The following is a 17,270-nucleotide window of genomic DNA, read 5'->3' on the forward strand; positions in this document are numbered from 1 at the left end:
AATGGATATTACTTTGAACTCATTTTGCACCTCACATGACAAGGATTGTCATTTTCAGCAGCAAAACAAATTAGTATGTCTTAAGAAGAAATGTCTGTTAGTGACTTCTGAACATTGAAATGGGCGATGTGGTTGTTACACCAAAGAGAAAATTAAGGAAAATAATAAAGGATGGTATGGCACTAGTGCTCATCCCTGGGCGTCATTCATCTAGATAGGTTACACAGCATCAATACTTTACTTTACTCAGTCATCAAGATAATCAGCCTTCCAGTAAAAAAATAAAAATAAAAAAAATCACTCCAGTTTGACAGAAATGGTGCATCGGCTCCACAAACAAAATTTACTCACACAAGTTCTCAAACACCCAAATCTTAAACCATTCATGAACAGTCTTACAGACATTTTTACAGGTCTCTTACAGCTCCCAGTGTGACATACTGGTCCATCTTTTTACACTTTTTTGTATTTTCAGTGTGAAAAAAAATGAAATGATCAGAAATGAAATGTTGAATTTTAACACAAAAAAATGAACTAACTAAATCAGGCAACAGAAAAAGGAAATTTTCAACAAAAAAAAAAATCACAAATCCAGGAAAAAAAACAAGGTACATAAATATTGTGTGGCCCCTTACAAAAAAAATATTTTAAACAACTCTGTATTGCTTTGTCTTACATAATACTGAGATCTGCTCACAAAGAGCAATACCCATCAAACCAACTTGTGAAATTTCTTTTTTTCTTGCCTTGATGTAAAAAAGGCACATACACACGTGTTCACACTTACACAACACTGCTGCAAATACTTCACTTAAGTGGTGGCACGATAAAAAAAAAAAAGGTAGGCGGTGGTTTTGTGGCACAATCGTTATCACAGAGGAGAGTAAACACTGCGCTGGGTTATCTATGTGGGTTATCTTTGGTCAAGCAGGGAGGAGCCAATAGGCTTGAAGGATTCAGACTCAAAGGTCGGTGTAGTAGAAGTCAGACAGTGGAGGAGTGATGTGTGTTTAAACAGACGCTGTACAAGCAACACACACACACCTCTCGGGATTAAGGTCTCTCAGGTTCAAGTTTTTAAAAGGTGGATATCGATGAACTGCGAGTTTGCACGAGATGGTGGTTGCTTGCATGTAGGTGGAATATAGGCCTATAGTGAATTGATTTAACCTTTAAAAAGGAATATTTTTGACCTCTCCACCACAGTGTTCTTTAGAATTAGACTTCTGACACCGATCTTAGATAAACTGGCTCGCCCTTTTTGGGCACCTCCAGCGAATTGTTAACTTTACTACTCCTATTATAAACCCCAACAATACATGTGATATGGTCAGAATCTTCTGCTAATAAGAGGAATGAGTGTGTTAAGTGTGATAACTTTACAAAAGTGTTGCTAGTGATACTGTAACTGCTAATTCCAATAAATGGCAGCAAGCTTTGGGCTTTGTATCTTGTGCTCAGATGTCAAAAGGGTTGATAACACAGAAAGCCTTAAAGAAAAAGCCTCCGTTGATCAACCTGAAAACAGAATACAAGCATGTTATGTACATGTGTGTACAAATACAAGTCCATAGGTTATGGCATTTTTAGCAGCAATACCAAATACAAAAGTATATCAAAAGAAGACACTCCATGTGCTGAAAAGCAAGTAACACAGAAGCATGGATGTGTGTTGTTCATTTACAACATCCTTCATAACCAATACTAGTTAGAACAAACCATTGAAATGCATTGAACATATGGACCACCTTCATTGAAATGAACAGGACAAAAAACAAACAATGAAAATACACAGGGCACAATTTCCAGGCAAAGTGCAGGGAATTTTCCACGTTGACAGTATTATGGCCTTATATTCACTTCCCATTAGCGACTAGCACTGGGTTTGACGTGACGAGACAAGTGTAGTGAACAGAAAAATGAAAACACATGAAACATAAGACAAACAGTGATTCAAGTGCTGTGCGCTGCCTTTTGCCTGAATGCCTACAGCTCCTTGGCAAACTGAATGACTGCACAGCGGCGATTGGTGCACAGAGCTCCCTCAAGACCCCCAATGATTCCACTTTTTTTTTACTTTTTATTTTTTTATAGCCACGCCACCTAGACAGTGTCTTTGACAGATCAGTTGTCAATCTATATCATAATAGGAAACAAACAAAAAACCTGGTAGCCTTGTGTAAGGACTGGTTTTAGCAATCCAAATTGTGCTTTCTCTAATAAGTAACAGTGTAGACGTGCAGGAGCGGTCGACACCAGAGCAAAATTAGTGTCTTACAGCACACCTAGAAGGACTGCTTGCTAGATTTGGTCAGAGGTATCTCAACATTTCCCCTTTTAACATATGTACAATAACAACATAAGAGATTTCCAGCTTATCTGAACAATGTAGAAACATACAGAACACACTGAACCATTATAAGGCAGAAAGCAGGTTCAAGTCTCCCTTGTAAGTTCTGTGGGTGTTTCTCCCCCCCCCATTTGTTTTAAATTGTGATGAAGCCCAAAAAGGTGCAACTTTATTAAGCTACTGGTGGCAACCCTAATAGTTTCACAGCTAACCAGTCATCTGCTTCACTAATGATGACTTGGAAATGTAGCTGAATATTATTCAACTAGTGTTTCTGGAGATGGGGGCAGGGATCAAAATCACAAGCATTCCAGGTGTCACTACACTGTGCCCGCATCAAGAAAAATTGTTGTCTATTGTTCCATCAAAACAGGACACTAAAGTGTAAGATAAGGTGCACACACACTTTCACTGACTGATATTGGAAGTGTGGTATGCGCACTAATTCATCTTAGGAGAAAAAGGCAAAAATGCTATAAATAGCTTGGCTCAGTGTTTTTTTTTAAATTTTTTAATTTTTTAATTTTTTTTTTTTAAATATAAACAAAACAGGATATGCTAAGTTCAGTTTTTAGTAGCAAAACCATTTTATCCTCTGAGCGCAGAAGCTTAGAGTTTTGTCTTAAGGATTGAGTTTACAGGGGCTTTTTTTCTTTTTTCGCCTCGACGTTTTCTCCTCTAATGGAGAGGAAAAGAGCAAGAATAAGACAATAACAACACCCACTGTTGTTCAGCTGAATACTAAAACCCTCTTTGAGCAGCATCAGTTGGTAGAGTCTGCTCGGAAGATCACGCATCTGCGTGCGACAGCAACACCTATGCTACCGCGTTCCCTCAGAAGAATTACGGAAAAAAGGCTTGTCCTGGCCGAGCCTACCCAGAGTCCCTTCATCTTTAAAGGCCAACCAGGACGGAAACGACGAATAAGAGTGTGTGAGTTTGTTGTGTTGCAGTACGACAGGCAGTGAGGGCCATGCTCAGCAGGTAGAGTAGAGGAGGACAGACACTCATAAGAGGGCTCAGTGAGAGGAGCAATGTCTTTGTTGACCAAACATTAACTGGGGACTGTGGTTCACGCCTTTCTATATCCTCCCCACCCCCCCTAAAATAAGCGAAATGAGCCCACTGTGTATGCTAACCCCCACCCGTGGTAATGTAACACCCCTGTGCTGCTCCCTCAGCCCCCTTCCTGAGCTCCACACATGGGGAGGGGGGTCCTCCATCAACACTTCTGGGCCTCCACTGGAGACATGGCAATGTAGGAGCCGTTCCTCATCGGCTGGTTGGCTGGCGTTTCTGACGGCTCGTCGGGTTTGTCGCTGACCTGAGTGTAGGCCGTATCGTCCTTCACCGTCTGGACAGGAGCACAGAAGGTGTTAGTACAAACCTTTGAAATGGCAAGATCTCCAAACACTTTTTCTTTTACACAGAACACCGACATTGAAATGTGAATAAATGTTTTGAGTGAAATGTTCTCAGTAAAATCACATCAATCTAAAATATTCACAACAACCACCACAGAAAACATTAACTTCAAAAATTAAGAATAACACTGTGAGGCGAGAACTCAAAGAAGGAATGTCATGTTTCATATAGTGAATTAAAAATTATTATAACCAGAGATGATGGATAACAAATTAAAAAGGAGAATAGCAAACAAGGCAAAAATGAAGACTTACAGTAAAAGAATGAAAAGCTTCAGTAAAATCAATACGTTTTACTTCATTCTAAAACAGAAAAGGAAAAAAGGGGGGGGTTACAGAAAATTTTAAATTAGAACATGGTTAATACAACACGTCTTCACATTGCAATTAAGCATTTGTTTTCTTTAACAGTCTCTCAATGCTAAGCTAACAGTCTAAACTGTAACTGTGTGTGAATGTGAAAGGAATAGTTTGACATTTTGGGAAATGTTCCCTTTCCTAATGAGAGTTAGATGGGACACTCTCAGACACAAGACCGGTATCAAACTTTTCATCTAACTTTCATTGAAAGAAAGTGAATATTTCTGAAAAAGTCAAACTATTCCTTTGACATGTTGCAGGCGACTCTCTGGACAGTGAATAACCTGAACTACGATAATCTGAGGGCAGTGACGGTCAGGGTTTAAATCAACAATGCTGCACTACTAGAGATAAAAGAGGTGAATGTGTGCTGTACATTATCCTCGGGACTATTCTAGTTCAATGCACTTTGCTACTCAATGGGGCTGAACTAGCTCATAGCTACACTGACCAAACGGGAATGAAGATCCTGAATTCAAAGATGGATCCACTGTTAGAAAACGTTCAGCAAGAAAACAAACAAAAAAAAACCACAATTTGATCCAGAACTGTGGAAAAACTGCTCATGCTGGCTTTGCTGTGCAGGGATCATGCAACGGGGTTAGTTAACATGCAGTAGCTTGGGGTTAAAGCTGCAGCAGCTCAGTGAGGAAACCATGCAAAAATCCGCTAAAAAACAGCAGCATTTACTGTGACATTTCACCACTATTATCAGGCTAGGTCTCATTTACACTGGGAGCTAATGTCAGTGGGTAGCACACACTTTTCACACCAGGGTAACTGTGTGGATTAATACTACAGTTCAGTCCACAGCGACACAAAGGGGGAGGGGGGAGTTCCTACCTTCTTCTGGCGGTTTCGGCAGAACAAGACGACGAGCACCAGCAGCAGGATGATGCCCAAGCCCACGATGAGCACAGGGAAGTTTGACACGAGAGTCACAATTAGGAGCAACGTCCTCATCTGGGACGCAGAGTTATCGTCGATAGTTGCCGTCTAGAGTCAAGAGAAATGATTATTGATTTGTGACTCACTTACAGTTTATGAGAACAGGTTTGTCTAATATTGCACTGAATTAAATGCTCACCTCATTGACGAACATGATGGGGAAAATGGTCTCGTTGATGAACTTGGTTTTGCTGAAAGAGCAGAAAAAGAGAGACATGGGAGGTCAGAGAGGACACCTGGCCCAACATGTGGCTGAAATGAGGACATGAGTGTGGCAACAGCCTAGTGTGTCAGAGTTCGACTTACGGAAAGCCTTGAACTCTTTTCAGGATGATATTGAGCTGAGCTCTCTTGCAGGCACGAATGGGAACCCCTGTGGTCTAAAACAAAGAGATAAAAAGACATTTTATAGAAATCTTAAAAACAGATAGATAGATAGATAGACAGATATAGATAGATATCCCATATACAAATGTAAGCTGACCAAAATAACCTTTAATGCAAAAAAAGAAACCAAGCAGTGATTCTACTATGAATCAAAATAACTTTTCATTTAGAAAAAGACATTCATTAAACATGAACAGATCAAGGTTGGTGAATAAATAATAAATGAAAATGTAATATTAATTGTACCGGTTGCAGGTCGAGGTACGTCTCGTGTTCCTCCTTGTTGGGGTTGAGCCCGTCAACGGCGTTGATGTACAAGGGGTCCGCTTGATAAAAGTGGGGGAAAGACACCACGATGGGAGCACCTTGAGGGAAACAAGTGAGAAAAACATGAGTCATGTAGTGAAGCTGTAGAGTTAGTATTGGATCCTTAGATGACAACAAAGGTTGAAAAAAAGATTTGTTAAGAATTGTGAGATAAGATAAAGGAAGGTATTTCACAGAGATATAGACAGTGATACAGTGCAGCAGATCGTTAAGAGAATGTGTGTGAACCTAAATAATGATTAGCTGACACAGTAAAAACAAGAGAGTTCCTGCAGCACTCAACACCTGTTTTCACATTTTCTTTCAATTATTTGGATTTTATTTATTCACTTAACTGTTCATGTCTGTAAAGTAATATTTTTAAATACAAAAAAGTCTAACTGCTGTTCCAAAGCTTTCTACGCATTGCCAGGTATAAAATTCGGTGGAGAAATGCTGAAACCCTTATTTATTCGTGGCCTAAAAGCAGTCAAATTTAAACTTATTGAATCTAAACAATACTGGAATCATAAAGAATACTGCGGTTGTTGCTAAAACCGAAAAAGGGCTTATGAGCAACGATATATTTTTTTCATTTTGCACTAAACTGCTACAGCTGTAGCAGCGGATGTTTTTCTAAAAAAAAGATGCAAGCATGAATTTAAAAATTGTTCCATTTATGTACAAGCTATGGTAAATCATATAAGAAAAGACACTGGGATGATTTCATTCTTTAACCACAGGAGCTGTTTCAGAATGACACCACTTTGCACATGACAACAGGGCTTGGTCGTGATTGGCTCTCATAGAAGCATCACTAACATCCTTCCAATCAAGTGCTTTTGCCTCATATGAATCAGAGAAGCTAATGCAGGCAGCCAATCAAGTTTTAGCACATACATCAATACATATCTACCACTAGGACTGTACATGTTGGAACAACATTACAAAAAAATAATACTCTTAAACATACTGCCTGTGAATTATACTGTTCTGGGGTTACAGTAGCATATCTGTAGTGATCTTGTACTTTCCTCAAGCCTAATCACAGCAATCACACTCCAGTCAATGACCCCCATAAAATACTTCAATAGCCTCCACACACACAGAGCTCAGTTAATCATTGAACCGTGTATTGAGTAAAAATCTGGCATGCTCAAACAGTGGGAATGCCAGATACCAGGCGGGGGACATGGCTGCTGACTGAAATGACCTTTTTTGGGGTAGAAATAGGAGGGGTGAACCCGATAACTGGGTCAAACTCTCTGGCAACTTGGGGAGGGGGGCAGGGCAGTCCCTTACCTTCTCGACAAACGCTGACTTTAAGGACCCCGGTGCCGAGACAGTCTCCAGCTGGCACACAGAAGCCCGCGTTAGTGGGGTTGTCTTTGGGGTTCATGAGAACGTCGTTAGGGGGAGCGAAGCGGTATGCCTGGATGCCTTTCACCTCTACGTCTTCCACGTAGGCTAGATGGATAGATCTAAGGAAGAAAAAAAAAGTATTATAAGTATTGTCAAGCAGTCTAAATAAAAAGCTTCCTCTTATTCTTCAATGTTATGGTTAGTTAGGACTATACACATTCATAAGTGACATGTACAAGATGATCCTATGCGCGTTTTGAGCTCATTGACAGCCTTATCTAAAGTTGTAATAGCCACATCAAAGATCCTTATCAGTGTGTGTGTGTGTGTGTGTGTGTGTGTGTATATAAGCATATTGTGTATGACTCAGCTGCAATTTACTAACTTAACATCACTGGGAGTTCCTGTATTCGCCCTGCCGGGATACTTTGACTGTAAACAAATTCATAACCACAAAATAACATGGGCATACCTGCAGAGATCAGCAGCAAAGATGTAGAGCAGCTCGTTCCTGTTTATCAGAGGGTGGAAGACCGCACCGTCCGTACCGTTGATCATGTTGCTCTGATTGGAAGACCACCACGACATCTCCCTATTGATCAAGAAGAACACTGCTGATATTAGTGTTGGGTGTAGCTGGAATTAAGCACATTTACTAGTAGTACTGTACTTAAGTACAACTTTGAACTTCTTCTACCTGACTCTGTTCATTGTATGCCAATTTATACTTCTACATCACCACAATTCAGAGGAAACATTGCACTTTTTAATCCACTACATTTATTTTCCATTAAATAAACACATGGTCATCTTATAAAAACACTGTATTGTTGCCTGACATACAGTGCACGTCTCTCACGTACCGGATGTTCCTTCCCTTTCGCCATCTCCGCTATCAGGGCTTAATGCCGCCCAGGATGGTTGTGGTTGGTTTAAAGAAATACAAACAAGCCAGAGCGTCTTTTTCCCCTATCACAGAATAGATAGTCTGGAATGCACTACCTACCAGCATTAGGTTTGCTGAGAATGTGGACTGTTTTAAGGTACAAGTGAAGACTCACTTATTCGGGCTGGCTTTTGGGTAGCCTGTGTCTTATTTATTTGATAATTGTTTCGGTTGTATTTGTAGTTTATTCTATTGACTATTTTACCATGTTTTTATTGTCTATGCACATTGTAAAGCACTTTGTGACCTTGTCTGTGAAAAAGCGCTGTATAAATAAAATTTACTTACTTACTTACTAGCCAGACCATACTGCAGCGCTGACACAGTGCTGTGGAGATAGGTCTGGCAAAGCGAGACTAGGTCTGCATTAACCATTTTGACCGGGGATAACTACTATCAGCCACAGAGGAGAAGAAATTCTATACTAAAAGCATCTTTTCTTAAAGAAAAATGCTGTTCCAAGAGTGGAGAGCTGTAGACAGAGCGGAGGTAAGCGAATGCCATTAGCTTAAATTACTGTGTTGACCTGGCATCAGAAAGATGCCAGATGACAGCATGGCAGGATAACAGCAACTTCTACATCTTTCTGTAATGTAGTCAGATCAGAAGGCAAAAACGAGCACTTTTAGGGGCAGACATTGACAGTGTACGTTTGCCCTAGAGTTACATTGCAGCCTGGTTCCCGGCTGCCGGTTACAGTGTTCTCACTCAATACTGGACCAATTTCATAGATGTTTGTTCACATTAGTCACTTAGACACAAATGCATGGTAAAATAGGGTTGAGGCTGAAAAACACCAAAATTCCCCTCTTAGTAAAGAATCTGAATGCTTCTTCTACAACTGAAATCTACATTCACATGCTGATTACATTCAAAGTACAAAGTCACTTCACATATCCAAACATTCATTTTGCAATAATGTTCTACCTAACGCCAGCAGAGCAAAGGCTTTCTCCTTTGGACTTTCCAATAAAGGTTGTGAAACTACTGTAGGTGAATGCGAATATAATGACTGGGAGGAAGTAGAAGCCATGTGCGGACAAGAGAGAGTGTTTCCTGTCACTGAGGAAAGCAGGAAAAAAAAAAGGGAAAAATCTGCCTAAAGAGTTTTTACCTAAGGCCGTTCCATGTGTCGATCTTGCCATAATCCAAGTAGTTCTCCTCGCCGGTGTGGAACACAAACTCTCCTTCATGGGTGCCATTTTTCTGCAGAAAACAAGACAAGGTTCAGAGAAAGCTGCTGTGACAGACAACTCTTCAGGATACAGCGGAGAGTCTGAAACCGTGTTTATGTCTGTTGACAAAGGACGATGCGAATTGTGAAAGAAACATGGCTTTGTTCTTTGTTACCATTAGCATGCCGCTTAGCATATTCTCACCAGACTCTTACACAGTAAGGCGTTACTAGTAATCAATCCAAGAACACGAAAATGAAATGGTCGGCGTTTTTTTCTAGTTAAAAAAAAAAGAAATGCTGAAATCAGGATCACAAGGCTGCTGTTGCCAAGGTATGTGCCAAGTTTCAGACATTGCTCTATAAACAGGAAGTACAAGCATCTTCCATCAGCATGTGGCCAATCTCACTTCTCTTACATGACGGTGCGACAGCCTCGTCTGTTGTTTTAGTAACCCCTAATGACCAGCACGCAACACGCTTTTCTAAGGGTTTTTGCACTACAATAACCCCAATTTTGCTTCTGAAAATATATTCAGGAAAGGGAGTAAAACTTTTCTTGCCACCACGCTTACCTTCCACATTAGTCCAAAATATTCGTCCACGTCGGGCTTCATGGAGTGGACCTTTGAGAGAAGAGGGTCTTTGAAGCCCCACAGAACCTCGTGGACAGTGCGGGTCATGAACACCTCGACGCCCAGGCTGTTAATGTACATGGAAACCAAAGTCCGCAGGATGAAGGAATAGGAGTTCAGCTCATTCATGATCGCCTGAGGACGAAAAAACAGTTAGAGAATGGAGAAATTGCCTTCTTTTTTTGTGAGAGATCTAAGGGTAAATGCTGCATTTAAGTTTTGTTTGTCTTGGCCTGATATGACTGAAGCTTGTATGTTCAACATATCAAAATGTCACAATAAAACTAAGAGGACAATGGCTTGGCGTGTGTTACGGGAATAATGTCAGAAAACCAAAATACACATGCCAATCAAATGACTTAAAACACAAATCTAAGGGACATGATTACTGGCTGCTGCCGATCATAATTACACACTTTATCCTGTCCAGACACAATGTCTTACCACAAACGGGATGTTGACAGTCCTGATGATGTCGACCTCAGGGTCACCGGCTGACTTCTCTGGCACAAATACAAAGGTTTTGGGGTTCAGGGCGTAAAGCTTGGTGCCGTTCTCCAGGAAAGTTACGTTCTTCCGCGGCCTGTATTCCCTGGTGTGAAAAGTTCAGTTAGTCCAGATGTCTTTTGTTTTGATTTCACACAGCAGTAACAAAATAATCCCTCATAAACCAGATGCAAGAGAACTTTCCTTAAAACAGGACTTTTTAAGAACATGGCTAAAATGATAACTCGTTTCCATCACTATATATTTCACACGTTCAGAGCTGCAGCTCTTTGGGTTTAGGTCCTCATATCAAACCTACCTGTAAGTATAAGGTCCGATTTGTTTAACAGCTGCCTTCCCGCCTGCCAAGAACACCTCTGGATTGGTCACATTGAAGAAGTAATACTCCATATAAACAGGTGGAGGTGGATTCTTCCATGATTCAAACACTTGGCTCTTCTCTGTCAAAGTAATTTCCTATCAACAAAAAGAATATCAAGAAATTTTACACTTTAGTGGAACAATGTTTAATTCACATTAGGGCACTTTCAAAGCTCCTCAATGGTCTGAATGAGTGCCATCTGAGAGCACACATGGCACTTTTCTGCAAGGAGCTGGTGTCAGGCCAAGAACCCAGAGGAAAGCTGAGAAAAGTCCTTCATAGCTGCAAAAAAACATCAGGACAGGCAGAAAATGTTAGCAAATACTGCACCCAGTCTCTGACCTCAGCAAGCACGGGCAAGAATCTGACTGATTACTACTAGTCAGCCCACACAACACAGCAACGTTTTGCAATGATGAAACATGGCTTCACTGCAGCATTAAATGTGCGGTATACTCGCCGCAGCCGACCCGTCTCACGCCAGCGTGACGTCATGGGAGCGCTGTAACTGTTTGTACTCGCGCGTGGTGGTCGCGACACTAGTTGCAGTCTTCTCCTGAACAGAGGTAGCGCAACTGAGGAAAGGCTACCGACTTTGCCATTTCTACGGACTAGAAGAAGAAGAAGAAAAAGGTAAACAACGGCAGAACTGGCAGCAGCATTGACGTCAATGTTTCGATTTCATTCTACTTTGAACCTACTTCATCGGATCAAGCCTTTCATTCACCATAAAAGAACTCCTCTTAACCTAGTAAGTTTACAAGAGAGATTTGCAGTCACTCTGAGAGCCCATGGCATCCGGTTACCCTCAAACTCGTCCATGCTTCCCGTTTCTGCTTTGTCGTGCACCGCTGAAAAAAAATAGGAGTGGTGCACTTAAAATCCGGGCCCGCCACCGAGATCTACGTCATTTTGATGTTGCTTTGGCGCGCGGCAGGTCGGCTGCAGCGACTGTAAAAAGGCCTTTGGCCATCAAATTACATGCTGGATGTCAGGTGATATTTTTATTTTTTTTATTTTTTATTTTTATTCAGACTACGCAAGCCAAAGCAACCATAGAAAAGTAGATGGTTTCACTCTGAGTGGCTTCACAGAGGTTTTGACTGTGATCATGTGGAGAAAAAAAAACAAGCCTGGAAGTTGAAGTCAATAGTAAGTTCCCTTGTATGACACAAGTCTAGCTGCCACATGTCTGAACATGAGCAACAGAAACTGTTAACTACACCATTCAAATGTATACAAAAACAGTCCAATTTCAGCACAGTAACAGCTTCCAGTATGTTGACTGAAGGTGTTGGTTAGCGAGGGAAAAGCTTTTTATGTTCTTGGGGTGTATTTTTATACTTGGGAAAGGATAAATGACCTACTTCCTCTCGTGTCTCTTTCATGGTGAGTTCCTAAAAACCTTTGGTCTCCTCTCCTGAGTACGATGAAGGGCACCTCAGAGAGGCTATACATTGTCTTCTGCAGTCAGTTGTCGTTAAGGAAATGTAGTTTAGGGTGTGGCTAGCACTTCCTGTTTGGGTTACAGCTTCCAACCTTCAAACTTGTTTTGCTCTATAGAATTGTTTGCCTGGTTTTTTTTCATCATCTCTCCTTTGCTACTTTACAAAAACCCATGTTAGATCTCAGAGGGGTTCAACCAAAATACGTTCAAGTAACTAAGGCTAAACAGAAGAAGACACTGCAGCTGAGGGGGGAAAAAAAGCTGATTAGGGTTTAGGGTTAGTTGTGATTATAAATTATACCCTTTACCCTTACACTATTTGGACATATTACAAATCTCGTCTGTAAAAATGTCCAATAATACTAACAAATGCTCATCTCAATGTGCCAGAGCCAAAATGACATCTTCAAATGTCTTGTTTTGTCAAATCAACAGGCCAAAACCCAAAGATTTACAAGTTTACAATGATATGGAACAGAAAAGCAGCACATCCTCACATTACATCTCAAATTCAACCCAGTTATGTTGACATCACAGCTGCATAACTACTTACAAAAAAATGGAACTTGAGGTATTTAAGATGTGAGATTCTCCTGAGTCTTCAGAATCTTTTATTCTGCCTCGTAAGAGCTGAAGTGAAACCAGGTAATGCTTCAGAGGCGCATGACCAACATGAGCAGTCAGCGCACTACAGGACTTATATGAAACATTATGCCAATCCAGCACAAATTACGTAATTTGTTCCCTTTCAAAAACCAAATGCAAACGGTCACTTTGGAAACAGGCGTTTGCCTTGCCTGGCTTTCCCCCTGCAGCATTATGTGTGACTGTAGTAGCCTGCATGAATCCCTGTTTGTTCACCTTGAACAAAGGTCTTTCAAAAGGCCTTCATCAGAGTTAGGCCTATATGATCATTTATCTCTCAGAAAGAAAAAAAAAAAAACCTTGATCTATCACAAACAGAAAAACAAACAAGTGAGGGACAAAGTGGAGAGGTTTGTCAGTGTAATCAAAATACAGTGTTATCAATTCACTGGTAGAAAGGTTGAATGAGGACTCAACCTAAACAAAGTGAACCGGCTATTGGACAAACACCTTCAGGCACTGTAGCTTAGGTTTTGTGTGACAAGGTCCTGCTTTGAACAGCACGTGGAAAAAAAAAAAAAAAAGTTGTAAAAAAATGAAACGCATCATTAAATGCATGAAAATCCTCATTTGTGTGGAAGATTCTACATTCAAGCGGTGCGTCATCGGCACATTTTGAGCTAAAACACACTGTTTTAACAGCATGACCTTGTTCTTGAACGTTTTAAAGCTCAGTCAGTCATACTACCTTGAAAAGTCTCCTCTTCCAAACAGGGCAAAGAGGAGTGGCGTGAGTGGGTGTTGTTATTTTTTAGTTTCCTTGCCTGAGCAGAACGACTTGGGATAGGCCGAGGCTGGAGCAACAACAAGGCACACCAAGGTTGCTCGCAGGCAGAAATCATGCCCCAGAGGCTAAGAAGTCTGTCAATTTCCTTGCATGGCTTTAAGCGCTGCCTCCATCCACACCCAGCTCAGACATACAGAGTCTGTATCCTGGAGGTGCACTGTCCCAAACAAATATAGGCTACATCATTATTACAGAGAGCCACATTCAAACATCAGATTAGGTAGATTTTTGGAGTCAGTTCAATATGTCCGGGCACGACTAATTCAATGGGAAAGACTTTGGCTTAAGAGGATTAGCTATGCTGTCATTTCATGTAATCGCCAGCCACATCGGAATGTTTTCCCCCCTGTTGATGAACTTTGAATAACGCTTTTAATTTGGGTCCCCTGGGTCACTGCTGTGATTCCGAATGAGGCACAAATGAGCCCCAGACCTACATTTAACTACAGGAGGGGGAAAACCGTGTCAGGGAGGAAGCTGTTTGTGAGTCCCCTACTTGGACAAATAGTGTGTCAAGCTTTTCTGCTGAGCTTTTTCCTGTCTTTCTTAAGGGGGGGGGGGAGCGACTTTAAAGTACAGTTTATGGAGTTGCACGGAGCATCCAACACAGTGATTCAAGTTAAGTAAGAGGAATGTGAGGTATTTTAAAGGGAAGAGAGCAGCATTGGGTCTGCAGGGTAGGATATACGGTGTCAGCTGCCAACACCCCCTCCCCATCAGGTTGCCACCCCATCGCCCCTGTATCCCTGCACGCGGACACCATTCCACCAGTCTCACCACATTTTAAGGTACAATTCAAATCCAGCTCAGGTCAGAAATAAATGTTTAGCCCTATGTTACTTCAAAACATCAACATGAGGAAAAGGTCAGCTAAAATAAAGCCTGTGTGTAGGTTTTCTGACTTGGTCTCAAGACAGGGAAAGCGCTGATCAAGGTTTGATCGATTTGTGAAGCAGAAGACTCAAAATAGACTAGTATCGCAATTTTATAAACATCCGCGGATGGGGGGGTCTTGTAAATACAGATGCATTCGAAGGACATGACACTTTATCAATCATTTTGCCCTTGAAGTACCTTTTATATCACCATTGGTCAATTAAATGAATGCAGATTTGTCTGATTTATACAAGTTAGACAGATGGATGTCTGCCTCTCATCCTCCTCTTGCTACACCATGTAGAACTGAAAGATTTACCACCAGTGGAAGTCAGGGGACTGCCTGACTCGCCTGTCCACTCAGCCAGGCTCCCTTCCCCCATTCCTCCACACCAGCACACCTCCCCCTTGCCCACCGTGTCCCTGCTGGCTGAGATTTCTACTACTACAACTACTACCACCACCGGTAACCCTCCTCAGAATAGTCATCCATAATGAAGTCAGTGTATCAAGCAGTTATAAACAGAAATGTGTCACCGGGTCATGCGCACAGCACTGGACAGGTTATCTAAACGCTACAGTATCAGCCAGCCCAGCAGAAAGAACAAATCCTGCCTTTACCTCATTTCTCCACACTCCCTTCTATTCAATAAAAAAGATACTTGAATCATGTGATGAATTGTCAGATCATAGCCTATAAACTCTGCAGATCCATAAAGGAATGTAAAAGGAGATACATACCGGTATGTCATTAAACGGGGCTAAGGTCGTGAACTCACCTCTGAGAGTCACACAATCATAAATCCCCTTTGTGGGAGTTACAGGGGTTTTCTACCTGAAGCATGTTTATTCATTGTGTAACGTTCAAACTATACGTGCTGACCGATTGATTGATTAATCCATCAGGTCTCAATGCAAGCTTGAACAAAACCCCGAAGCTGCACAGCCTTGTAATGGGACTTTGCACGCTGCACAGCCTCGGATCATGCAGATCATTGAAGGTAAAGGCTTTGGCTTCATCGCGCTGAGCTGGAGCTGCAGAATGCAGCAAAAATATAAATGACTGTAAACAGCTAAAAATGATTTACGTTACACACCGGGTGATCTTGTGACACTGAATGTAGGCTGATACTACGACCAGTGACATGCTGAATGCGCATGATCGACCACTGCAGATGACATTCTTTAACATTTAAACCCTTAAGTGTGACAGATGAGAGAAGTGTCTAAGGAGGGGTAAACATTGAAAACCATTGGCTTAAGAGAGTACAACTCACCTTTTTTAACCGGCTGTGGATCATTGTTTGGAAGACTTGAGCCACGACCAGGGCGATCCCCACTATCAGGAGGTGAGCACACACGATCCCGGTGGCGTAAATGGCACAGGATCTCCGAGTCATGATGCCGGGGGTGGATGGGCTGTCCTCTCGGAGTGGATTAGGAACAAAAAAAAAATAACTTCACTGAAGTCGATGATAACGTCTCAAAAACTATACAAATTCAACTAAAGAGAAGTGACGTGTTGGACCGTGAAACGTCGATCCGCCGTCTAGTGAGCAGCAGCTGGGGTTTAAACTTCTCTCTTTACCGCCCCGTGGACTGGTCTTCGCGGCGAGGCTGGGGGTACAGAAAAAGAATCAAAAAATATTGGCACTTGTCATAAAAAAAACGAGATAACACTTAAAGCTAAAGAGAAAGAGAGGACTGAGCTGCTCGGAGACGGTGGTGAAATGAAACAGCAGCTCTCAGCACATCGTACAAGAAGAGCTGTCCACCTCCTCCCCTTCCTCTACGTATTAATGAACTCGGTCAGGCGAAACGCTCGCTTAGGAGGATGCATGGGCGGTGGGTGTGTGAAACAGAAAGAAAGCCAGTGATGGTAGGCTACTTTGGCTCTGATGGCTAAAATAAAACATGATAAACTAAAACAACAAGACGCAGAATTTTCTTTCACATTTATTTGTATTTATTTTTGTGCGCCAATTAACACACACTTTGTTTGTAAGTTACTTCAGAACCCTTTTTTTTTTACACTGACGATTTACTGCTGTGATCATATTTATAAATGACTGGCATACACGAGCATGCAGGATGATTGTGATGAATTAATTAGCAGCAGCGTGCTTATTTATCGTAGTATTTCAGCCACATGGTCACTATTTTTAATGAGTGTGTTCATGCACATGTCACACATGTTCAGGGGGCAATTATTTCAAATGACACTTTCACATACAACTGCACCATTCCATCGTCCTCCACTCACAGAAAAAGTGAAGACTGTGGAGATCCGTTAACTTTTATACGGAATCCGCTATCTCACCTCATCGCGTCTCCTTAAATAAGCTCAGCGTGGACATGAATAATGTTCCGTTCAAGCAACCAACGGCCGTTGACGCGAGCCCTTTGTTCGAGCTGCTCGAGCTCTCATTGGCTACTGCCCTCCCGGACCACCGTCTCGAGACCACCCCTTCTGCACGCGGATTGGTCAGACGCTGGTGTGTGCGATGCTGAAGTTGATCGACTGATTTCGAGGCGGGGCTCCCATAAAGGGGGAACCGACCGACGACGTGATGCTTTCCATCGACAGAGAGAGGATGTTCAGTGGCTGCTGCGGAGCCCACTTTAACCACACACATGATGTTGTGGATGAATAACAGAAAAATGTGGGTGATAAATGGCCTGCATTATAGTCATTATGAGGCGAACTACCATGTAGCCTAATTTTTGTGCACAACTTGGCATTGGAAATACAGTA

The 17,270-nt window shown here is 41.8% G+C and overlaps 1 protein-coding gene across 2 annotated transcripts; it reads right to left on the reverse strand.

Annotated features, from left to right (window-relative positions):
- Nucleotides 1-529: 529 nt before the first annotated feature.
- On the reverse strand, nucleotides 530-16,319 carry scarb2a (scavenger receptor class B, member 2a). 2 transcript variants are annotated; one of them, XM_078251264.1, is made up of 13 exons: nucleotides 15,793-16,319; nucleotides 10,698-10,855; nucleotides 10,337-10,484; nucleotides 9,833-10,027; nucleotides 9,198-9,289; nucleotides 7,610-7,729; nucleotides 7,078-7,256; nucleotides 5,716-5,834; nucleotides 5,389-5,462; nucleotides 5,222-5,273; nucleotides 4,978-5,130; nucleotides 4,030-4,077; nucleotides 530-3,704 (listed from the first exon to the last, which is right to left on the reverse strand). In XM_078251264.1, the coding sequence occupies exons 1-13, from the start codon at nucleotides 15,913-15,915 to the stop codon at nucleotides 3,573-3,575; spliced, it is 1,593 nt and encodes a 530-aa protein (XP_078107390.1). In that variant the 5' UTR covers nucleotides 15,916-16,319; the 3' UTR covers nucleotides 530-3,572. The 2 variants fall into 2 exon arrangements, with proteins under 2 accessions (XP_078107390.1, XP_078107391.1); XM_078251265.1 differs by lacking the exon at nucleotides 4,030-4,077.
- Between the last annotated feature and the right edge of the window lie 951 nt (nucleotides 16,320-17,270).

The sequence above is a fragment of the Sander vitreus genome, chromosome 5, assembly GCF_031162955.1.
Source record: "Sander vitreus isolate 19-12246 chromosome 5, sanVit1, whole genome shotgun sequence".
Lineage (NCBI taxonomy): Eukaryota > Metazoa > Chordata > Actinopteri > Perciformes > Percidae > Sander > Sander vitreus.